The sequence below is a fragment of the Salmo salar genome, chromosome ssa27 (assembly GCF_905237065.1).
Source record: "Salmo salar chromosome ssa27, Ssal_v3.1, whole genome shotgun sequence".
NCBI classification, from domain to species: Eukaryota; Metazoa; Chordata; class Actinopteri; order Salmoniformes; family Salmonidae; genus Salmo; species Salmo salar.
In genome coordinates, this window is record NC_059468.1 from 40,910,256 (window position 1) to 40,928,854 (window position 18,599).

Consider the following 18,599-nt stretch of genomic DNA (forward strand, 5'->3'; position numbering starts at 1 on the left):
CCAGCTACCCAGCGGTCCACCTCTGGACCACTACAGCTGTGGTTCAGTCCATGTTGTAGCCAGAACTGTCTCCAGCTACCCAGCGGTCCACCTCTGGACCACTACAGCTGTGGTTCAGTCCATGTTGTAGCCCGAACTGTCTCCAGCTACCCTACTGCTACATGTCATTAAACCACCATCCGTCCATCCATCACTCATTCTATTCCTTTCTCTCTCCCTCTTTCTCTCTCTAGGTTCATCTTCCCCCCTACTCGCATGGGTCCAGAAAGCCAGTTCAGTGACTTCCTGGATGGACTAGGCCCCGCACAGATCGTAGGCCGACAGACACTAGCCACACCCTCCATGGGTAAGTCAAATCATTAGAGTCTCTCTGTCTAAAAACAGCTTCTGTGATGTGATAAAATAATATATGCCATGACGCCATTACTATAGCTCCTCCCCCTTCTGTGTTTGCTGATCGTCAGATACCAGATGGTGTGTGAATATGGAGATGGCTCTACATTAGATACCAGATGGTGTATAAATATGGGGATGGCTCTACATTAGATACCAGATGGTGTGTGAATATGGGGATGGCTCTACATTAGATACCAGATGGTGTGTGAATATGGAGATGGCTCTACATTAGATACCAGATGGTGTGTGAATATGGGGATGGCTCTACATTAGATACCAGATGGTGTATGAATATGGGGATGGCTCTACATTAGATACCAGATGGTGTGTGAATATGGGGATGGCTCTACATTAGATACCAGATGGTGTGTGAATATGGAGATGGCTCTACATTAGATACCAGATGGTGTGTGAATATGGGGATGGCTCTACATTAGATACCAGATGGTGTGTGAATATGGAGATGGCTCTACATTAGATACCAGATGGTGTATGAATATGGGGATGGCTCTACATTAGATACCAGATGGTGTATGAATATGGGGATGGCTCTACATTAGATACCAGATGGTGTATGAATATGGGGAGGGCTCTACATTAGATACCAGATGGTGTGTGAATATGGAGATGGCTCTACATTAGATACCAGATGGTGTATGAATATGGGGATGGCTCTACATTAGATACCAGATGGTGTGTGAATATGGGGATGGCTCTACATTAGATACCAGATGGTGTGTGAATATGGGGATGGCTCTACATTAGATACCAGATGGTGTATGAATATGGGGATGGCTCTACATTAGATACCAGATGGTGTGTGAATATGGGGATGGCTCTACATTAGATACCAGATGGTGTATGAATATGGGGATGGCTCTACATTAGATACCAGATGGTGTGTGAATATGGGGATGGCTCTACATTAGATACCAGATGGTGTGTGAATATGGAGATGGCTCTACATTAGATACCAGATGGTGTATAAATATGGGGATGGCTCTACATTAGATACCAGATGGTGTGTGAATATGGAGATGGCTCTACATTAGATACCAGATGGTGTATGAATATGGGGATGGCTCTACATTAGATACCAGATGGTGTGTGAATATGGGGATGGCTCTACATTAGATACCAGATGGTGTGTGAATATGGGGATGGCTCTACATTAGATACCAGATGGTGTATGAATATGGGGAGGGCTCTACATTAGATACCAGATGGTGTGTGAATATGGGGATGGCTCTACATTAGATACCAGATGGTGTGTGAATATGGAGATGGCTCTACATTAGATACCAGATGGTGTATGAATATGGGATGGCTCTACATTAGATACCAGATGGTGTGTGAATATGGGGATGGCTCTACATTAGATACCAGATGGTGTGTGAATATGGGGATGGCTCTACATTAGATACCAGATGGTGTATGAATATGGGGATGGCTCTACATTAGATACCAGATGGTGTGTGAATATGGGGAGGGCTCTACATTACATACCAGATGGTGTATACATATGGGATGGCTCTACATTAGATACCAGATGGTGTATAAATATGGGGATGGCTCTACATTAGATACCAGATGGTGTATAAATATGGGGATGGCTCTACATTAGATACCAGATGGTGTGTGAATACGGGGAGGGCTCTACATTAGATACCAGATGGTGTGTGAATATGGAGATGGCTCTACATTAGATACCAGATGGTGTGTGAATATGGGGATGGCTCTACATTAGATACCAGATGGTGTGTGAATATGGAGATGGCTCTACATTAGATACCAGATGGTGTGTGAATATGGGGATGGCTCTACATTAGATACCAGATGGTGTATGAATATGGGGATGGCTCTACATTAGATACCAGATGGTGTATGAATATGGGGAGGGCTCTACATTAGATACCAGATGGTGTATAAATATGGGGATGGCTCTACATTAGATACCAGATGGTGTGTGAATATGGAGATGGCTCTACATTAGATACCAGATGGTGTGTGAATATGGGGATGGCTCTACATTAGATACCAGATGGTGTATGAATATGGGGATGGCTCTACATTAGATACCAGATGGTGTGTGAATATGGGGATGGCTCTACATTAGATACCAGATGGTGTGTGAATATGGGGATGGCTCTACATTAGATACCAGATGGTGTGTGAATATGGGGATGGCTCTACATTAGATACCAGATGGTGTATACATATGGGGATGGCTCTACATTAGATACCAGATGGTGTGTGAATATGGGATGGCTCTACATTAGATACCAGATGGTGTATAAATATGGGGATGGCTCTACATTAGATACCAGATGGTGTATGAATATGGGGATGGCTCTACATTAGATACCAGATGGTGTGTGAATATGGGGATGGCTCTACATTAGATACCAGATGGTGTGTGAATATGGAGATGGCTCTACATTAGATACCAGATGGTGTGTGAATATGGGGATGGCTCTACATTAGATACCAGATGGTGTGTGAATATGGAGATGGCTCTACATTAGATACCAGATGGTGTGTGAATACGGGGAGGGCTCTACATTAGATACCAGATGGTGTGTGAATATGGAGATGGCTCTACATTAGATACCAGATGGTGTGTGAATATGGAGATGGCTCTACATTAGATACCAGATGGTGTGTGAATATGGAGATGGCTCTACATATTTAATTAATTTTATGAAGGTAAGTAAATATCAGTATTCTATGCCTAAATTACTTGGTAAATCATTGTGAGGACAGTGGAACAGACGTTATAACAGACTGCACGCATTCTGTCTCTCCCTGCTGATCAACAGTGGTACTGCAGGCTGAAACTACACTTTCTGATCAGATACCGCATCATAATATGGCCAGAATGTAACCTGATCTGACCTGGAGAAGGGTTCTGGCCTATAACTACGCACAGAGCTTTTCCTGGCCAGGTTAAAGTAAAATCATCTGCCCCTAAACACGAGGAGTGTGTGTTTTCCTCCTGTAGGTGACGTCCATGTGGGTATGGTGGACAGAGGAGGCCAGCTAGAGGTGGAGATCAGCCAGGCCAGAGGTTTGACCCCTAAACCAGGGTCAAAGAACATCCCAGGTACAACACAAAACTACATAACTTTATTGTTCATTTAATCATCCCAGGCACATAAAAAACCTTCATAGCTTTATTGTTAATAACAGCTACAATACAAACCTACATAACTTTATTGTTAATCACAGGTACAATACAAACCTACATAACTTTATTGTTAATCACAGGTGCAATACAAACCTACGCAACTTTATTGTTAATCACAGGTACAATACAAACCTTCATAACTTTATTGTTCATTACAGGTACAAATCAAACCTACATAATTTTATTGTTCATCCCAGGTACAATACAAACCTACAGAACTTTATTGTTCATTTATTCATCCCAGGTACATAAAAAAACCTACATAACTTTATTGTTCATACCAGGTACACTACAAACCTACATAACTTTATTGTTCATACCAGGTACACTACAAACCTACATAGCTTTATTGTTCATACCAGGTACAATACAAACCTACATAACTTTATTGTTAATCACAGGTACAATACAAACCTACATAACTTTATTGTTAATCACAGGTACAATACAAACCTACATAACTTTATGAAAAAGAAAGGAGGACCAAGGCACTCTTCATCAAATTAATTAAAATGCCTTTATTTTAAAACTAATTTCGACTGCATGGCATTCGTCAGGAAGTTCAAAGATACGATAATTCTGTCTTCTTTTTATTTATTTTTATTTTTCCACTCAACCCTGATTGAAGAGGGAGTGGTTACAGAATACATTCAGAAGTGAAATAGATATGTTATCGAAATACATATTAAGATTAAAAGTATTAGAGCTATTAGACAAGACAAAGTAGTCCTAGCCTTGAATAGGAGGGCAAAAATGGTGAGAGTTGGAGAGACATCCATTTTATAGTACAGTAGATCACAACCAACACGGACCACAGCAGTCCAAACATGGCATAGGGCAATGTGTCCACAAGATGACAGCAAAGGGACAACAAAGACCCTACTTGAATGTTGAGAAATCCATATCTTTATTTAAACCAAAGTACTTAGTGGCCTGTAGTTTGAAAATCCACAAAGCTTTCCCTTTGGTTTAGCTGTTTAAGGCGGTCCCCTGTTTTAACCAATCGTCTACGAGTAGAGGGAGCAGGAAGGACCTCAGCTATAGGCTCTCCATCTTCCTTTGGATGTGAGACATGCCCCTTACCTCCCTCTATCCTTCCTTTCCTCCCTCTAGCCCCCCTTTCCTCCCTCTAGCCCCCCCTTTCCTCCCTCTAGCCCCCCCTTTCCTCCCTCTAGCCCCCCCTTTCCTCCCTCTAGCTCCCCCTTTCCTCCCTCTAGCCCCCCCTTTCCTCCCTCTAGCCCCCCCTTTCCTCCCTCTAGCCCCCCCTTTCCTCCCCCTAGCCCCCCACTCCTCCCTTTAGCCCCCCTTTTCCTCCCTCTAGCTCCCCCCTTTCCTCCCTTTAGCCCCCACTTACCTCCCCCCTAGCCTCCCTCTACCCCCCCTTACCTCCCCCTAGCCCTTCCTTATCTCCCTCTATCCCCCTTACCCACTCTATCCTTCCTTACCTCCCTCTATCCCCCTTACCCCCCTATCCTTCCTTACCTCCCTCTATCCTTCCTTACCTCCCTCTATCTCCTTACCTCCCTCTATCCCCCTTACCCCACTCTATCCTTCCTTACCTCCCTCTATCCTTCCTTACCTCCCTCTATCCTTCCTTACCTCCCTCTATCCCCCTTACCCCACTCTATCCTTCCTTTCCTCCCTCTATCCTTCCTTACCTCCCTCTATCCTTCCTTACCTCCCTCTATCCCCCCTTACCTCCCTCTATCCCTCCTTTCCTCCCTCTATCCCTCCTTTCCTCCCTCTATCCCTCCTTACCTCCCTCTATCCCTCCTTACCTCCCTCTATCCCTCCTTTCCTCCCTTTATCTCTCCTTACCTCCCTCCCTCTATCCTTCCTCCTCCCTCTATCCTTCCTACCTCCCTCTATCCTTCCTTACCTCCCTCTATCCCTCCTTACCTCCCTCTATCCCTCCTTTCCTCTCTCTATCCCTCCTTTTCCCTCCCTCTATCCCTCCTTACCTCCCTCTATCCCTCCTTACCTCCCTCTATCCCTCCTTTCCTCCCTTTATCTCTCCTTACCTCCCTCCCTCTATCCTTCCTTGCCTCCCTCTATCCCCCTTACCCCCCTCTATCCTTCCTTTCCTCCCTCTATCCTTCCTACCTCCCTCTATCCTTCCTTACCTCCCTCTATCCCTCCTTACCTCCCTCTATCCCTCCTTTCCTCTCTCTATCCCTCCTTTCCTCCCTCTATCCCTCCTTACCTCCCTCTATCCCTCCTTACCTCCCTCTATCCCTCCTTTCCTCTCTCTATCCCTCCTTACCTCCCTCTATCCCTCCTTACCTCCCTCTATCCCTCCTTACCTCCCTCTATCCCTCCTTACCTCCCTCTATCCTTCTTTACCTCCCTCTATCCCTCCTTACCTCCCTCTATCCTTCTTTACCTCGCTCTATCCCTCCTTACCTCCCTCTATCCCTCCTTACCTCCCTCTATCCCTCCTTTCCTCCCTCTATCCCTCCTTTCCTCCCTTTATCACTCCTTACCTCCCTCTATCCCTTCCTTACCTCCCTCTATCCCTCCTTACCTCCCTCTATCCCTCCTTACCTCCCTCTATCCCTCCTTTCCTCCCTCTATCCCTCCTTACCTCCCTCTATCCTTCCTTACCTCCCTCTATCCCTCCTTACCTCCCTCTATCCCTCCTTACCTCCCTCTATCCCTCCTTTCCTCCCTTTATCCCTCCTTACCTCCCTCTAGCTCCCCCTTACCTCCATCCCGAGGGGGGGGCAAAGTACGGCCTCGAGAAATAAAATGTAAATACATTTTTTTTATAATTATTTTTTTTTAACCTTTTTTTACCTACATTTCGTGCAATCCAATTGGTAGTTACAGTCTTGTCTCATCACTGCACCTCCCGTATAGACTCAGTAGAGGTGCGAAGGTCGAGAGCCAGGCGTCCTCCGAAACACGACCCTGCCAAGCCGCACTGCTTCTTGACACAATACCCACTTAACCCAGAAGCCAGCCACACCAATGTGTCAGAGGAAACATCGTACACCTGGTGACCGTGTCAGTGTGCATTGCGCCCGGCCCGCCACAGGAGTCACTAGAGCGCAATGGGACAAGGACATCCCAGCTGGCCAAACGCTCCTTTAACCCAGACGACGCTGGACCAATTGTGCATCGCCTCATGGGTCTCCCGGTCACGGCCGGTTGAGACACAGCCCGGGATCGAAGTCGGATCTGTAGTGATACCTCAAGCATTGCAGTGCCTTAGACGGTTGCCATGGTGCCTTGCCATGGGGTAGTCTTCATTGGCTACCCGTGTGGCGTACTTGTTTTTCCGCTAAGCGGTCTTGAAGGCGTTTCTTTGTCCGTCCAAATGTAGAACACCTTGCACTGTGGACATTCCAATCAGTCATTTTTTTTTACAGTTAATGAAACGCTTGACTTGATAACTGTGTTAGAAACTGTGTAAACAAAATACATTTTTCTGTCCAATATTTTCTGCACTGGTTGCATTTGAAAGAGCACCCCCCCATCCTTCCTTACCTACCCTCTATCCTTCCTTACCTCCCTCTATCCTTCCTTTCCTCCCTCTAGCCCCCACTTTCCTCCCTCTAGCCCCCCTTCCTCCCTCTAGCCCCCCTTTCCTCCCTCTAGCCCCCCCTTTCCTCCCTCTAGCCCCCCCGTTCCTCCCTCTAGCTCCCCCTTTCCTCCCTCTAGCCCCCCCTTTCCTCCCTCTAGCCCCCCCGTTCCTCCCTCTAGCTCCCCCTTTCCTCCCTCTAGCTCCCCCTTTCCTCCCTCTGCACACTAATTGGTCATTTAGGATAGGACATCTCTTATGGCTGGTGGCTCTGGAAAGGCTTCGCTTTAGTAGCGTATCACTTTGGATCCTTCCACAATTTATTTTTCATCATCATTTTAATGTTCTCTGCTTCAGTGCTACATTTTTTATGTAACAAAAGTCACAACAAGTCCTCTCTGTCAAGTCATCTGGTGGAAACAGTCTGCCCACTGAATGTTTTTCACATATGTAGTCGATTCATCCTAAATTAACATCTGTAGTCGATTCATCCTAAATTAACATCTCTAGTCGATTCATCCTAAATTTGAATTAAAATAACTTTATTGTTCATTTCTTGTGCACTGTCACAGGGTAGATTTGAATAGAAGAAGAAAAACTTTATTGTTCATCCTGACCAGTCACAGGGGTTAATTTCCAGCATAAATTTCCTGCAGCGACCTACGTGAAGGTGTATGTGTTGGAGAATGGGGCGTGTCTGGCTAAGAAGAAGACCAGAGTGGTGAAGAAGACTCTAGACCCTTCCTACCAACAGGCCTTGCTGTTTGAAGAGAGTCCTCAGGCCAAAGTCCTCCAGGTTAATACCTATAATCTAGTGATTTGAGAACCCCATGTATTCATCTTGCATGGCCAGATACATTTTCTTTCACCACTAGATCTGTATTTAATGACTTACTTACTTAATTCGGAAAGCATTCAGACCCCTTCACTTTTTTTACATCTTGCTACGTTACAGCCTTATTCTAAAATGGATTCAATTCAATGTTTTACCTCATCAATCTACACACAATACCCCATAATGACAAAGCGAAAACAGGTTTAGATATTTTTGTGAATTTATTAAAATAAAAAATCAGAAATACCTTATTTACATGAGTATTCAGACCCTTTGCTATGCGACTCGAAATTGAGGTCAGGTGCATCCTGTTTCCATTGATCATCCTTGAGATGTTTCTACAACTTGATTGGAGTCCACCTGTGGTAAATTCAATTGATTGGACATGATTTGGAAAGGCACACACCTGTCTATATAAGATCCCACAGTTGACAGAGCAGAAACCAAGCCAGGAGGACGAAGGAATTGTCCGTAGAGCTCCGAGACAGGATTGTGTCGAGGCACAGATGGAAGGGTACCAAAAAAGTTCTGCAGCATTAAAGGTCCCCAAGAACACAGTGGCCTCCTGTCACGGTTGTCGTAGGAATGAGCGGACCAAAGTGCAGCGTGTGTGTCGTTCCACATTTTATTTATACTGTGAAACTATGCAATACATAAACAATAAACTGAACGAACAAAACAACAAACCGTGACGCAGAGGTGAAAACATACACTACTCAAAATTAATCTCCCACAAACCCAGGTGGGACAAACACCCTACTGAAGTATGATCTCCAATTAGAGACAACGATGACCAGCTGCCTCTAATTGGAGATCATCCCAAACAAAACCAACATAGAAATACAAAACATAGAAAAACACCCCCTGTCACGCCCTGACCTACTCTACCATAGAAAATCACATCTTATTATGGTCAGGACGTGTCACCTCCATCATTCTTAAATGGAAGAAGTTTGGAACCACCAAGACTCTTCCCAGAGCTGGCCGCCCAGACAAACTTATGCAAAAGTGATATATATATTTTTTTTACATTTGCAAAAATTATAAAAACCTGTTTTTGCTTTGTCATTATGGGGTATTATGTGTAGATTGATGAGGGGAAAAAACAATTTAATCTATTTTAGAATAAGGCTGTAACAAAATGTGGAATCAGTCAAGGGGTCTGAATACTTTCCCAAATGCATTGTAATTTTCTCGAATCTCTTGCAGCGATATAATGTTTTGGATGGTTAGCTAATCAAAGCATTGACTTAATTTCCTCTCCTCTCTCTCACTCCCACCCTCTCTTTCTCTCTCACCCTCTCTCTCTCTCCCACCCACCCTCTCTCTCTCTCTCTCTCTCTCTCCCACCCTCTCTCTCTCTCTCTCTCTGCCACCCTCTCTCTCTCCTACCCTCTCTCTCTCTCTCTCTCTCTCTCTCTCTCTCCTACCCTCTCTCTCTCTCTCTCTCTCTCTCTCTCTCTCCTACCCTCTCTCTCTCTCTCTCTCCCAGGTGATTGTGTGGGGTGACTATGGGCGGATGGACCACAAGTGCTTCATGGGCATGGCTCAGATCATGCTAGATGACTTGGACCTTGGTGCCACGGTGAGCGGATGGTACAAGCTGTTTCCCACCTCGTCTCTGGCTGACCCCAGCATCGGACCTCTCACACGGCGACTGTCCCAGTCCTCACTGGAGAGCTGTGCCACCAGCCCCTCCTGTACCTAGACAGAGAGAACTATATAGCATCAGCACACACACACACACACACACACACACACACACACACACACACACACACACACACACACACACACACACACACACACACACACACACACACACACACACACACTCAGCATGCAGTTATAAACGCTGAAACACAGTCAGACGTGTATACATGCAGGCTTCTGAATACACACACACACACACACACACACACACACACACACACACACACACACACACACACACACACACACACACACACACACACACACTCAAACACTCTGACCCTCAGATCCATCCCCATAACTACATAAGATAACATGATTTACCAGAACATAGCATTCTAGTAGCATTACTTACTCCCCAATATCCCCGTCCCCCGTCCCCCTGTCCCAATCCCCCGTCCCCTGTCCCCGTCCCCTGTCCCCGTCCCCGTCCCCTGTCCCCTGTCCCCCGTCCCCTGACCCCTGTCCCAATCCCCTGTCATCGTCCCCCGTCCCCTGTCCCCTGTTCCATCTCAGAATCCCTGTCCCATCTCAGAATCCCTGTCCTGTTGAGTGGATGCCCCATTCGACATTCCCTGATCCCAGAATTCCAAGGCTATGTCCCAAAATGCCAGCCTATTCCCTATATAGTGAACTACTACTGACCAGCGCTCAGAGAATAGGGTGCCATTTGGAACACAAGCCAAGGCATTTCTTCTCATCCCAGGGTCAGGTCATTCCGAAACCAGTTTTTAAACTCTCTATGCCAAACTAAGAAGAAAAACGACTTTATTTTTTAAAACCAAAGCAATTTTTATTGTTACTATCAGGAGCGCTAGTTACACAATATCTAACGTATTGTTATGTAGCAGAGTCTATGAGGTAGATGGAATACAATATCTAAGGTATTGTTATGTACCAGAGTCTATGAGGTAGATGGAATACAATATCTAAGGTATTGTTATGTACCAGAGTCTGAGGTAGATGGAATACAATATCTAAGGTATTGTTATGTACCAGAGTCTGAGGTAGATGGAATACAATATCTAAGGTATTGTTATGTAGCAGAGTCTATGAGGTAGATGGAATACAATATCTAAGGTATTGTTATGTACCAGAGTCTATGAGGTAGATGGAATACAATATCTAACGTATTGTTATGTAGCATAGTCTATGAGTTAGATGGAATACAATATCTAAGGTATTGTTATGTAGCATAGTCTATGAGTTAGATGGAATACAATATCTAACGTATTGTTATGTAGCATAGTCTATGAGTTAGATGGAATACAATATCTAAGGTATTGTTATGTACCAGAGTCTATGAGGTAGATGGAATACAATATCTAACGTATTGTTATGTACCAGAGTCTATGAGTTAGATGGAATACAATATCTAAGGTATTGTTATGTACCAGAGTCTATGAGGTAGATGGAATACAATATCTAAGGTATTGTTATGTACCAGAGTCTATGAGGTAGATGGAATACAATATCTAAGGTATTGTTATGTACCAGAGTCTATGAGGTAGAAGGAATACAATATCTAACGTATTGTTATGTACCAGAGTCTATGAGTTAGACGGAATGTAAAAAAATATTAGGTCTTCTAAACACACACACAGGCTGGGGAGGAGCGAGAAAAGGCCACGTTATATTAACACAAATAAACAGGATGTTTACATAATCACTATTATGTGAGGTAGCAGCGCAAATCTTCTCATTTCCACAAGCCAGAGTTGAGAAGTATATAGATGTTAGATAGCTAATATGGATATGTGTGTTCATGTGTGTATTGGCTGCATCCTACACGTTTGCTTACAACCCTTATTGAGTTATTTTAAAGTGCTTTTTTTTTAAAGTGCTTTATATATATAGCTTGCCCTTTAAGACTCTAATCACATATATAGATGGTACTTTATTTATTTAGCTAAATCAGTCACTGTCTAAAGAACATGAACAACGTAACACTCTACGCTGAGTTTTGGGAGATGGAGGGACATCGTTTCCATACAGAATAAACAAATCCCAACCTACCAGCATCTCTCGTGAACAAGCGGCATCGTGGGACACAGGAGGACCAACTGACAAACTAACAGGAATCATTCTCCTCCTTCCTCAAGAGCGTTCAACACAAAGGCTTCTGGATAGTCTGGGCCATAGTCATCGGTCATTGTAGACCCTGTTAGTGCGAACCACACTGGACTTCATATCCTAGAGGTGATATTGTATGCTTCTGCCCCACAACATGTCTACTGTACAGACCAGCACTTTTTGGATCAACTTCCTCTTGATTTCCTGTTTAAGTTTCTTATCTTCACTTCCTGTTTCTGACCGTAATTAGGAAGTGGGAAGAATTGATAAGATAGAAGTCTTTCTGATGTCTTGTGGTAGAATCTCCCACCCAGGACACACCCACGCATGGATGTCCACCAAAACACACAGGCCTATGTCTGATTATTGGGTACTGACTGCCACCTGGGTGAACTTTAACCTTTAGCCCCTGAGGTTATGTGGTCAGGTCACTGTTCTCTCAGCAATGTAAACCTCAGCAGCGCAGATATATTGTATTCTCAAGTATTTTACATTTTAGTCATTTAGCAGACGCTCTTATCCAGAGCGACTTACAGTAGTGAATACATACATTTCGTGCATTTGTTTTTTTGTACTGGCCCCCCGTGGGAATCAAACCCACAACCCTGGCGTTGCGCACACCATGCTGGCGTTGCAAACACCATGCTCTACCAACTGAGCCACAGGGAAAGTATCTTCAACAACCAGTAGATGGCGTCTGATTGGTTCCTGTTCAACCAGTAGGTGACATCTGATTGGTTCCTGTTCAACCAATAGATGACATCTGATTGGTTCCTGTTCAACCAGTAGGTGACATCTGATTGGTTCCTGTTCAACCAATAGATGACATCTGATTGGTTCCTGTTCAACCAATAGATGACATCTGATTGGTTCCTGTTCAACCAGTAGGTGACATCTGATTGGTTCCTGTTCAACCAGTAGGTGACATCTGATTGGTTCCTGTTCAACCAGTAGATGCCGTCTGATTGGTTCCTGTTCAACCAGTAGGTGACATCTGATTGGTTCCTGCACAAGCTCAAACTCAAAAGTGTATTGTGATCTCATTTGCTGATAAGGACATTTCTTCTGGTCAACAGTTTTGCATATCGTCATGTGATCTGGACACACCGGTCTCTTATTGGCCAGGACTCCTATATTACTTCTTAAATCAGCCCTCTCTCATTTCTTATTGGTTGCTGTTACATGCACACAATAATGTGATTATTGTGAATAGTCAGATTAATATAATAGTTTGTTTAAATGTTGTATGCTTTGCAAGAAGAACAATTTCCCTAAAAATCCTGTTTACATGGACACATCTGAAATCAGGCTACCTGATGGGATTTTTGATAAAAGCGGAAAATTTCCAATCAAAATAATCGTTCTACCACAGTAACCAGGTTATTTTTGCGAAGCCTATTTGATTCTGAGCATGGATAAATAACGTTTTTTCCGTATTCACTTCACTCATACATAAGAGGGAGGCTTGAGCTGCTGGCAGATCAAATACACAGCTGGAACGCCGATTAAGCTGTTTACACGTCCCAATAATTTGAAAGTTTGCTTCAGAAAATCAGCAAATGCTTACTTTGATTTTAACCTTACACCGGTTAAGATAAGCTGAGTAATGTGTTTACATGTTTTTTCCGTACTCGGCCTTCTGCCATAATGAGTTGAATATAGCATCTGTTCGGGCGATACTTTTTGGGGCGGCAGGTAGCCTAGTGGTTAGAGTGGAGGGGCGACAGGTAGCCTAGTGGTTAGAGTGGAGGGGCGGCAGGTAGCCTAGTGGTTAGAGTGGAGGGGAGGCAGGTAGCCTAGTGGTTAGAGTGGTGGGGCGGTAGGTAGCCTAGTGGTTAGACCGTTGTTGCCAGTAACTGAAAGGTTGCTGGATTGAATCCCTGAGCTGACAAGGTAAAAATCTGTCGTTCTGCCCCCTGAACAAGGCAGTTAACCCACTGTTCCCCAGTAGGTCGTCATTGTAAATAAGAATTTGTTCTTAACTGACTTGCCTAGTTAAATAAAATAAAAAATTAAATATCACATTATTTGTGTGCATGTAAACGTACTCAATGTTTCTAATGTTCTATGCTAGTTGGCTGCAATGACCAAACTTCCATAATGAAAAATATTTCAACAAATTTTGTTAACACTGTTGATTGACTGAATTTCAGTTCAGAGTCAAATTTATCACATGCTTTCATGGCGCCATTGTACACGCAACAAATAATGACATGAAGGATTTCTTTAAGCAGTAGCTTTTATGTTGTGACCACGAGGAATATCACTGAGACCAAACATGTCCATTTAAGATGAAGGCTGGCGTATCGTAAACAATCTTTAGTGGTTCTGTAGATACTGGCCATTGGAACGCTGTGGAGAGAGATTCTGTAGACTCTGGCCATTGGAACGCTGTGGAGAGAGATTCTGTAGACTCTGGCCATTGGAACCTGCTGTGGAGAGAGATTCTGTAGACTCTGGCCATTGGAACGCTGTGGAGAGAGTTCTGTACTCTGGCCAGGAACGCTGTGGAGAGAGATTCTGTAGACTCTGGCCATTGGAACGCTGTGGAGAGAGATTCTGTAGACTCTGGCCATTGGAACTCTGTGGAGAGAGATTCTGTAGATACTGGCCATTGGAACGCTGTGGAGAGAGATTCTGTAGACTCTGGCCATTGGAACCTGCTGTGGAGAGAGATTCTGTAGACTCTGGCCATTGGAACGCTGTGGGAAGAGATTCTGTAGACTCTGGCCATTGGAACGCTGTGGAGAGAGATTCTGTAGATACTGGCCATTGGAACCTGCTGTGGAGAGAGATTCTGTAGATACTGGCCATTGGAACCTGCTGTGGAGAGAGATTCTGTAGACTCTGGCCATTGGAACGCTGTGGAGAGAGATTCTGTAGACTCTGGCCATTGGAACGCTGTGGAGAGAGATTCTGTAGATACTGGCCATTGGAACGCTGTGGAGAGAGATTCTGTAGATACTGGCCATTGGAACCTGCTGTGGAGAGAGATTCTGTAGACTCTGGCCATTGGAACCTGCTGTGGAGAGAGATTCTGTAGACTCTGGCCATTGGAACGCTGTGGAGAGAGATTCTGTAGATACTGGCCATTGGAACCTGCTGTGGAGAGAGATTCTGTAGACTCTGGCCATTGGAACCTGCTGTGGAGAGAGATTCTGTAGACTCTGGCCATTGGAACGCTGTGGAGAGAGATTCTGTAGACTCTGGCCATTGGAACCTGCTGTGGAGAGAGATTCTGTAGACTCTGGCCATTGGAACGCTGTGGAGAGAGATTCTGTAGACTCTGGCCATTGGAACCTGCTGTGGAGAGAGATTCTGTAGACTCTGGCCATTGGAACCTGCTGTGGAGAGAGATTCTGTAGACTCTGGCCATTGGAACGCTGTGGAGAGAGATTCTGTAGACTCTGGCCATTGGAACGCTGTGGAGAGAGATTCTGTAGACTCTGGCCATTGGAACGCTGTGGAGAGAGATTCTGTAGACTCTGGCCATTGGAACGCTGTGGAGAGAGATTCTGTAGACTCTGGCCATTGGAACGCTGTGGAGAGAGATTCTGTAGATACTGGCCATTGGAACGCTGTGGAGAGAGATTCTGTAGATACTGGCCATTGGAACGCTGTGGAGAGAGATTCTGTAGACTCTGGCCATTGGAACGCTGTGGAGAGAGATTCTGTAGATACTGGCCATTGGAACGCTGTGGAGAGAGATTCTGTAGACTCTGGCCATTGGAACCTGCTGTGGAGAGAGATTCTGTAGATACTGGCCATTGGAACCTGCTGTGGAGAGAGATTCTGTAGATACTGGCCATTGGAACGCTGTGGAGAGAGATTCTGTAGACTCTGGCCATTGGAACCTGCTGTGGAGAGAGATTCTGTAGATACTGGCCATTGGAACCTGCTGTGGAGAGAGATTCTGTAGATACTGGCCATTGGAACGCTGTGGAGAGAGATTCTGTAGATACTGGCCATTGGAACCTGCTGTGGAGAGAGATTCTGTAGATACTGGCCATTGGAACGCTGTGGAGAGAGATTCTGTAGACTCTGGCCATTGGAACGCTGTGGAGAGAGATTCTGTAGATACTGGCCATTGGAACGCTGTGGAGAGAGATTCTGTAGACTCTGGCCATTGGAACGCTGTGGAGAGAGATTCTGTAGACTCTGGCCATTGGAACGCTGTGGAGAGACATTCTGTAGATACTGGCCATTGGAACGCTGTGGAGAGAGATTCTGTAGACTCTGGCCATTGGAACGCTGTGGAGAGAGATTCTGTAGATACTGGCCATTGGAACGCTGTGGAGAGAGATTCTGTAGACTCTGGCCATTGGAACGCTGTGGAGAGAGATTCTGTAGACTCTGGCCATTGGAACGCTGTGGAGAGAGATTCTGTAGATACTGGCCATTGGAATGCTGTGGAGAGAGATTCTGTAGACTCTGGCCATTGGAACGCTGTGGAGAGAGATTCTGTAGACTCTGGCCATTGGAACGCTGTGGAGAGAGATTCTGTAGATACTGGCCATTGGAACGCTGTGGAGAGAGATTCTGTAGACTCTGGCCATTGGAACGCTGTGGAGAGACACAGACAAAGACATTCCGGAACACTTTAATCTCTGTTCTAGAATAGCATTTGAAATTCTTATCAAATGTCTTATCTCCACAGTTTTGTCAGCACTTTACCTGTTAGTGTTGATTGTTATATTTAGTCAGGGCTATGGAGCACTTTTTTTTCTCTCAATCAGTGAATAATGTACTGTCGTGTTTATGAAGTAGTTTTAAATGTACTTTATTTATATATATATATATTACGTGGACAGCTGGCATGATGTATCTGTATTTGTTTTCTTCAACGAAATGCATGACTGACTGCTGATAGAAACATACATATGTTTATTGGAAAGAGAAAAGGAAAGGAAAAAGACAAAGCATGTATTAACAACTAAACTTCTATTGAAATAACTTTATAACTGTATAAATGAGAACAAGAAGAACAGCTGGATTTTTAGTCCTATTGAGCTATTGGAAATTTCGCTAATTGATATTTTGTGATTGACATGTTTGGGAACTTGTATGAGGTTGTATGGGTCCTATAAATATATATATTGAGTAGCTCGTAGCTAACACCATTTTCACAGCAGAACTTGAGAAGTTTGAAAAGAGGAAGAGTATGAATGTATAAATAGTACCAGTCAAAAGTCAAAAGTGTGTGCAAAGCTTCCATCAAGGCAAAGGGTGGCTACTTTGAAGAATCTCAAATATAAAAAAATATATATATTTTGATTTGTTTAACACTTTTTTGGGTTGCTACATGATTCCCGTATGTGTTATTTCATAGTTTTGATGTCTTAAATATTATTATACAATGTAGAAAATAAAAATTCTGCAATGAGTAGGTGTGTCCAAACTGTTGACTGGTACTATATGTGTACCCTAATATAAAGAGACTGTACCTTTTCATAAGTATATAAGGTGTTTTCTCAGTGCGTCCAAATGGATGACATTATTGGAACCAAAAGGGAACAAGGCAGTGTTGACATATTGCTTTTCTCCAAAAGTATAGTAGTAGTAGTGTGATTTGTCTTTGAGATGATATATATTGCTTGAACTATGTGATGTTTATTAATTCAAAGGTCAGAAAGAAGGGTTTGCGAAATGTTTATTAATTCAAAGGTCAGAAAGAAGGGCCAAAGGTCATATGTCAGCTATTGAAGAATGTGTAGTTATTTGTTATTAGGGACACCTGTAAATTCTACTTCACTCGAGTTGTGGCACAATTACCTGTTAGTAGAAAACCCAAGCATTGATATATGCTGAGTTGCAGATGTGGTCAGGCATTGTTACGTTGGTTCACTTTACTTTACAGTCCACCTGGTATATTCTTACGTTTACATGGCCAACCGTTGGGTTTCTTTGGTACCAGTAACACCAATGTTTTGAATATTATTTATTAAGTACCATGCAGAAAAACTGGCTTAACTGAAAGCACCAAGACTGTTAAAGTGAAGAAACAAGACTGTAAAGTTAAACAACATAACTGTAAAGTAAAGCAACAAGACTGTAAAGTAAAGCAACATGACTGTAAAGTGAAGCAACAGGACTGTAAAGTAAAGCAACAGGACTGTAAAGTAAAGCATACAGACTGTAAAGTGAAGCAACATGACTGTTAGGTTAAACAACAGGACTGTCAAGTATAGAAACAGGACTGTTAAAGGAAAGCACCAAAACTGTTAAAGTGAACCAACAGGACTGTTAAGTAAAGCAACAGGATTGTAAAATGAAGCAACAGGACTCTAAGGCAAAGCAACAGAACTGTTAGGTGAAACAACAGGATTGTAAAGGGAAGCAACAGGACTGTAAAGTGAAGAAACAAGACTGTAAAGTAAAGCAACATAACTGTAAAGTAAAACTACAGGACTGTAAAGTAAAGCAACAGGACTGTAAAGTTAAGCAACATGACTGTTAAGTTAAGCAACAGGACTGTAAAGTAAAGCAACAGGACTGTAAAGTAAAACTACAGGACTGTAAAGTAAAGCAACAGGACTGTAAAGTTAAGCAACATGACTGTTAAGTTAAGCAACAGGACCGTAAAGTAAAGCAACAGGACTGTAAAGTAAAGCAACAGGATTGTAAAATGAAGCAACAGGACTCTAAGGCAAAGCAACAGAACTGTTAGGTGAAACAACAGGATTGTAAAGGGAAGCAACAGGACTGTAAAGTAAAGCAACAGGACTGTTAAGTTAAGCAACAGGACTGTAAAGTAAAACTACAGGACTGTACAGTAAAGCAACAGGACTGTAAAGTAAAACTACAGGACTGTAAAGTAAAACTACAGGCCTGTAAAGTAAAGCAACAGGACTGTAAAGTAAAACTACAGGACT

The 18,599-nt window shown here is 43.7% G+C and overlaps 1 protein-coding gene across 1 annotated transcript in view; it reads left to right on the forward strand.

Moving 5' to 3' along the window:
• LOC106589097 (regulating synaptic membrane exocytosis protein 3) overlaps window positions 1-10,100 on the forward strand; it is an 84,490-nt gene extending 74,390 nt beyond the window's left edge. Inside the window, exons 4-7 of the mRNA XM_014178788.2 lie at window positions 234-346; window positions 3,398-3,499; window positions 7,763-7,902; window positions 9,434-10,100. Of these exons, the coding sequence (XP_014034263.2) occupies window positions 234-346; window positions 3,398-3,499; window positions 7,763-7,902; window positions 9,434-9,649 (571 nt within the window). The 3' untranslated portion in view covers window positions 9,650-10,100. The remainder of the gene's footprint in view (window positions 1-233; window positions 347-3,397; window positions 3,500-7,762; window positions 7,903-9,433) is intronic.
• The last annotated feature ends 8,499 nt before the right edge of the window (window positions 10,101-18,599 follow it).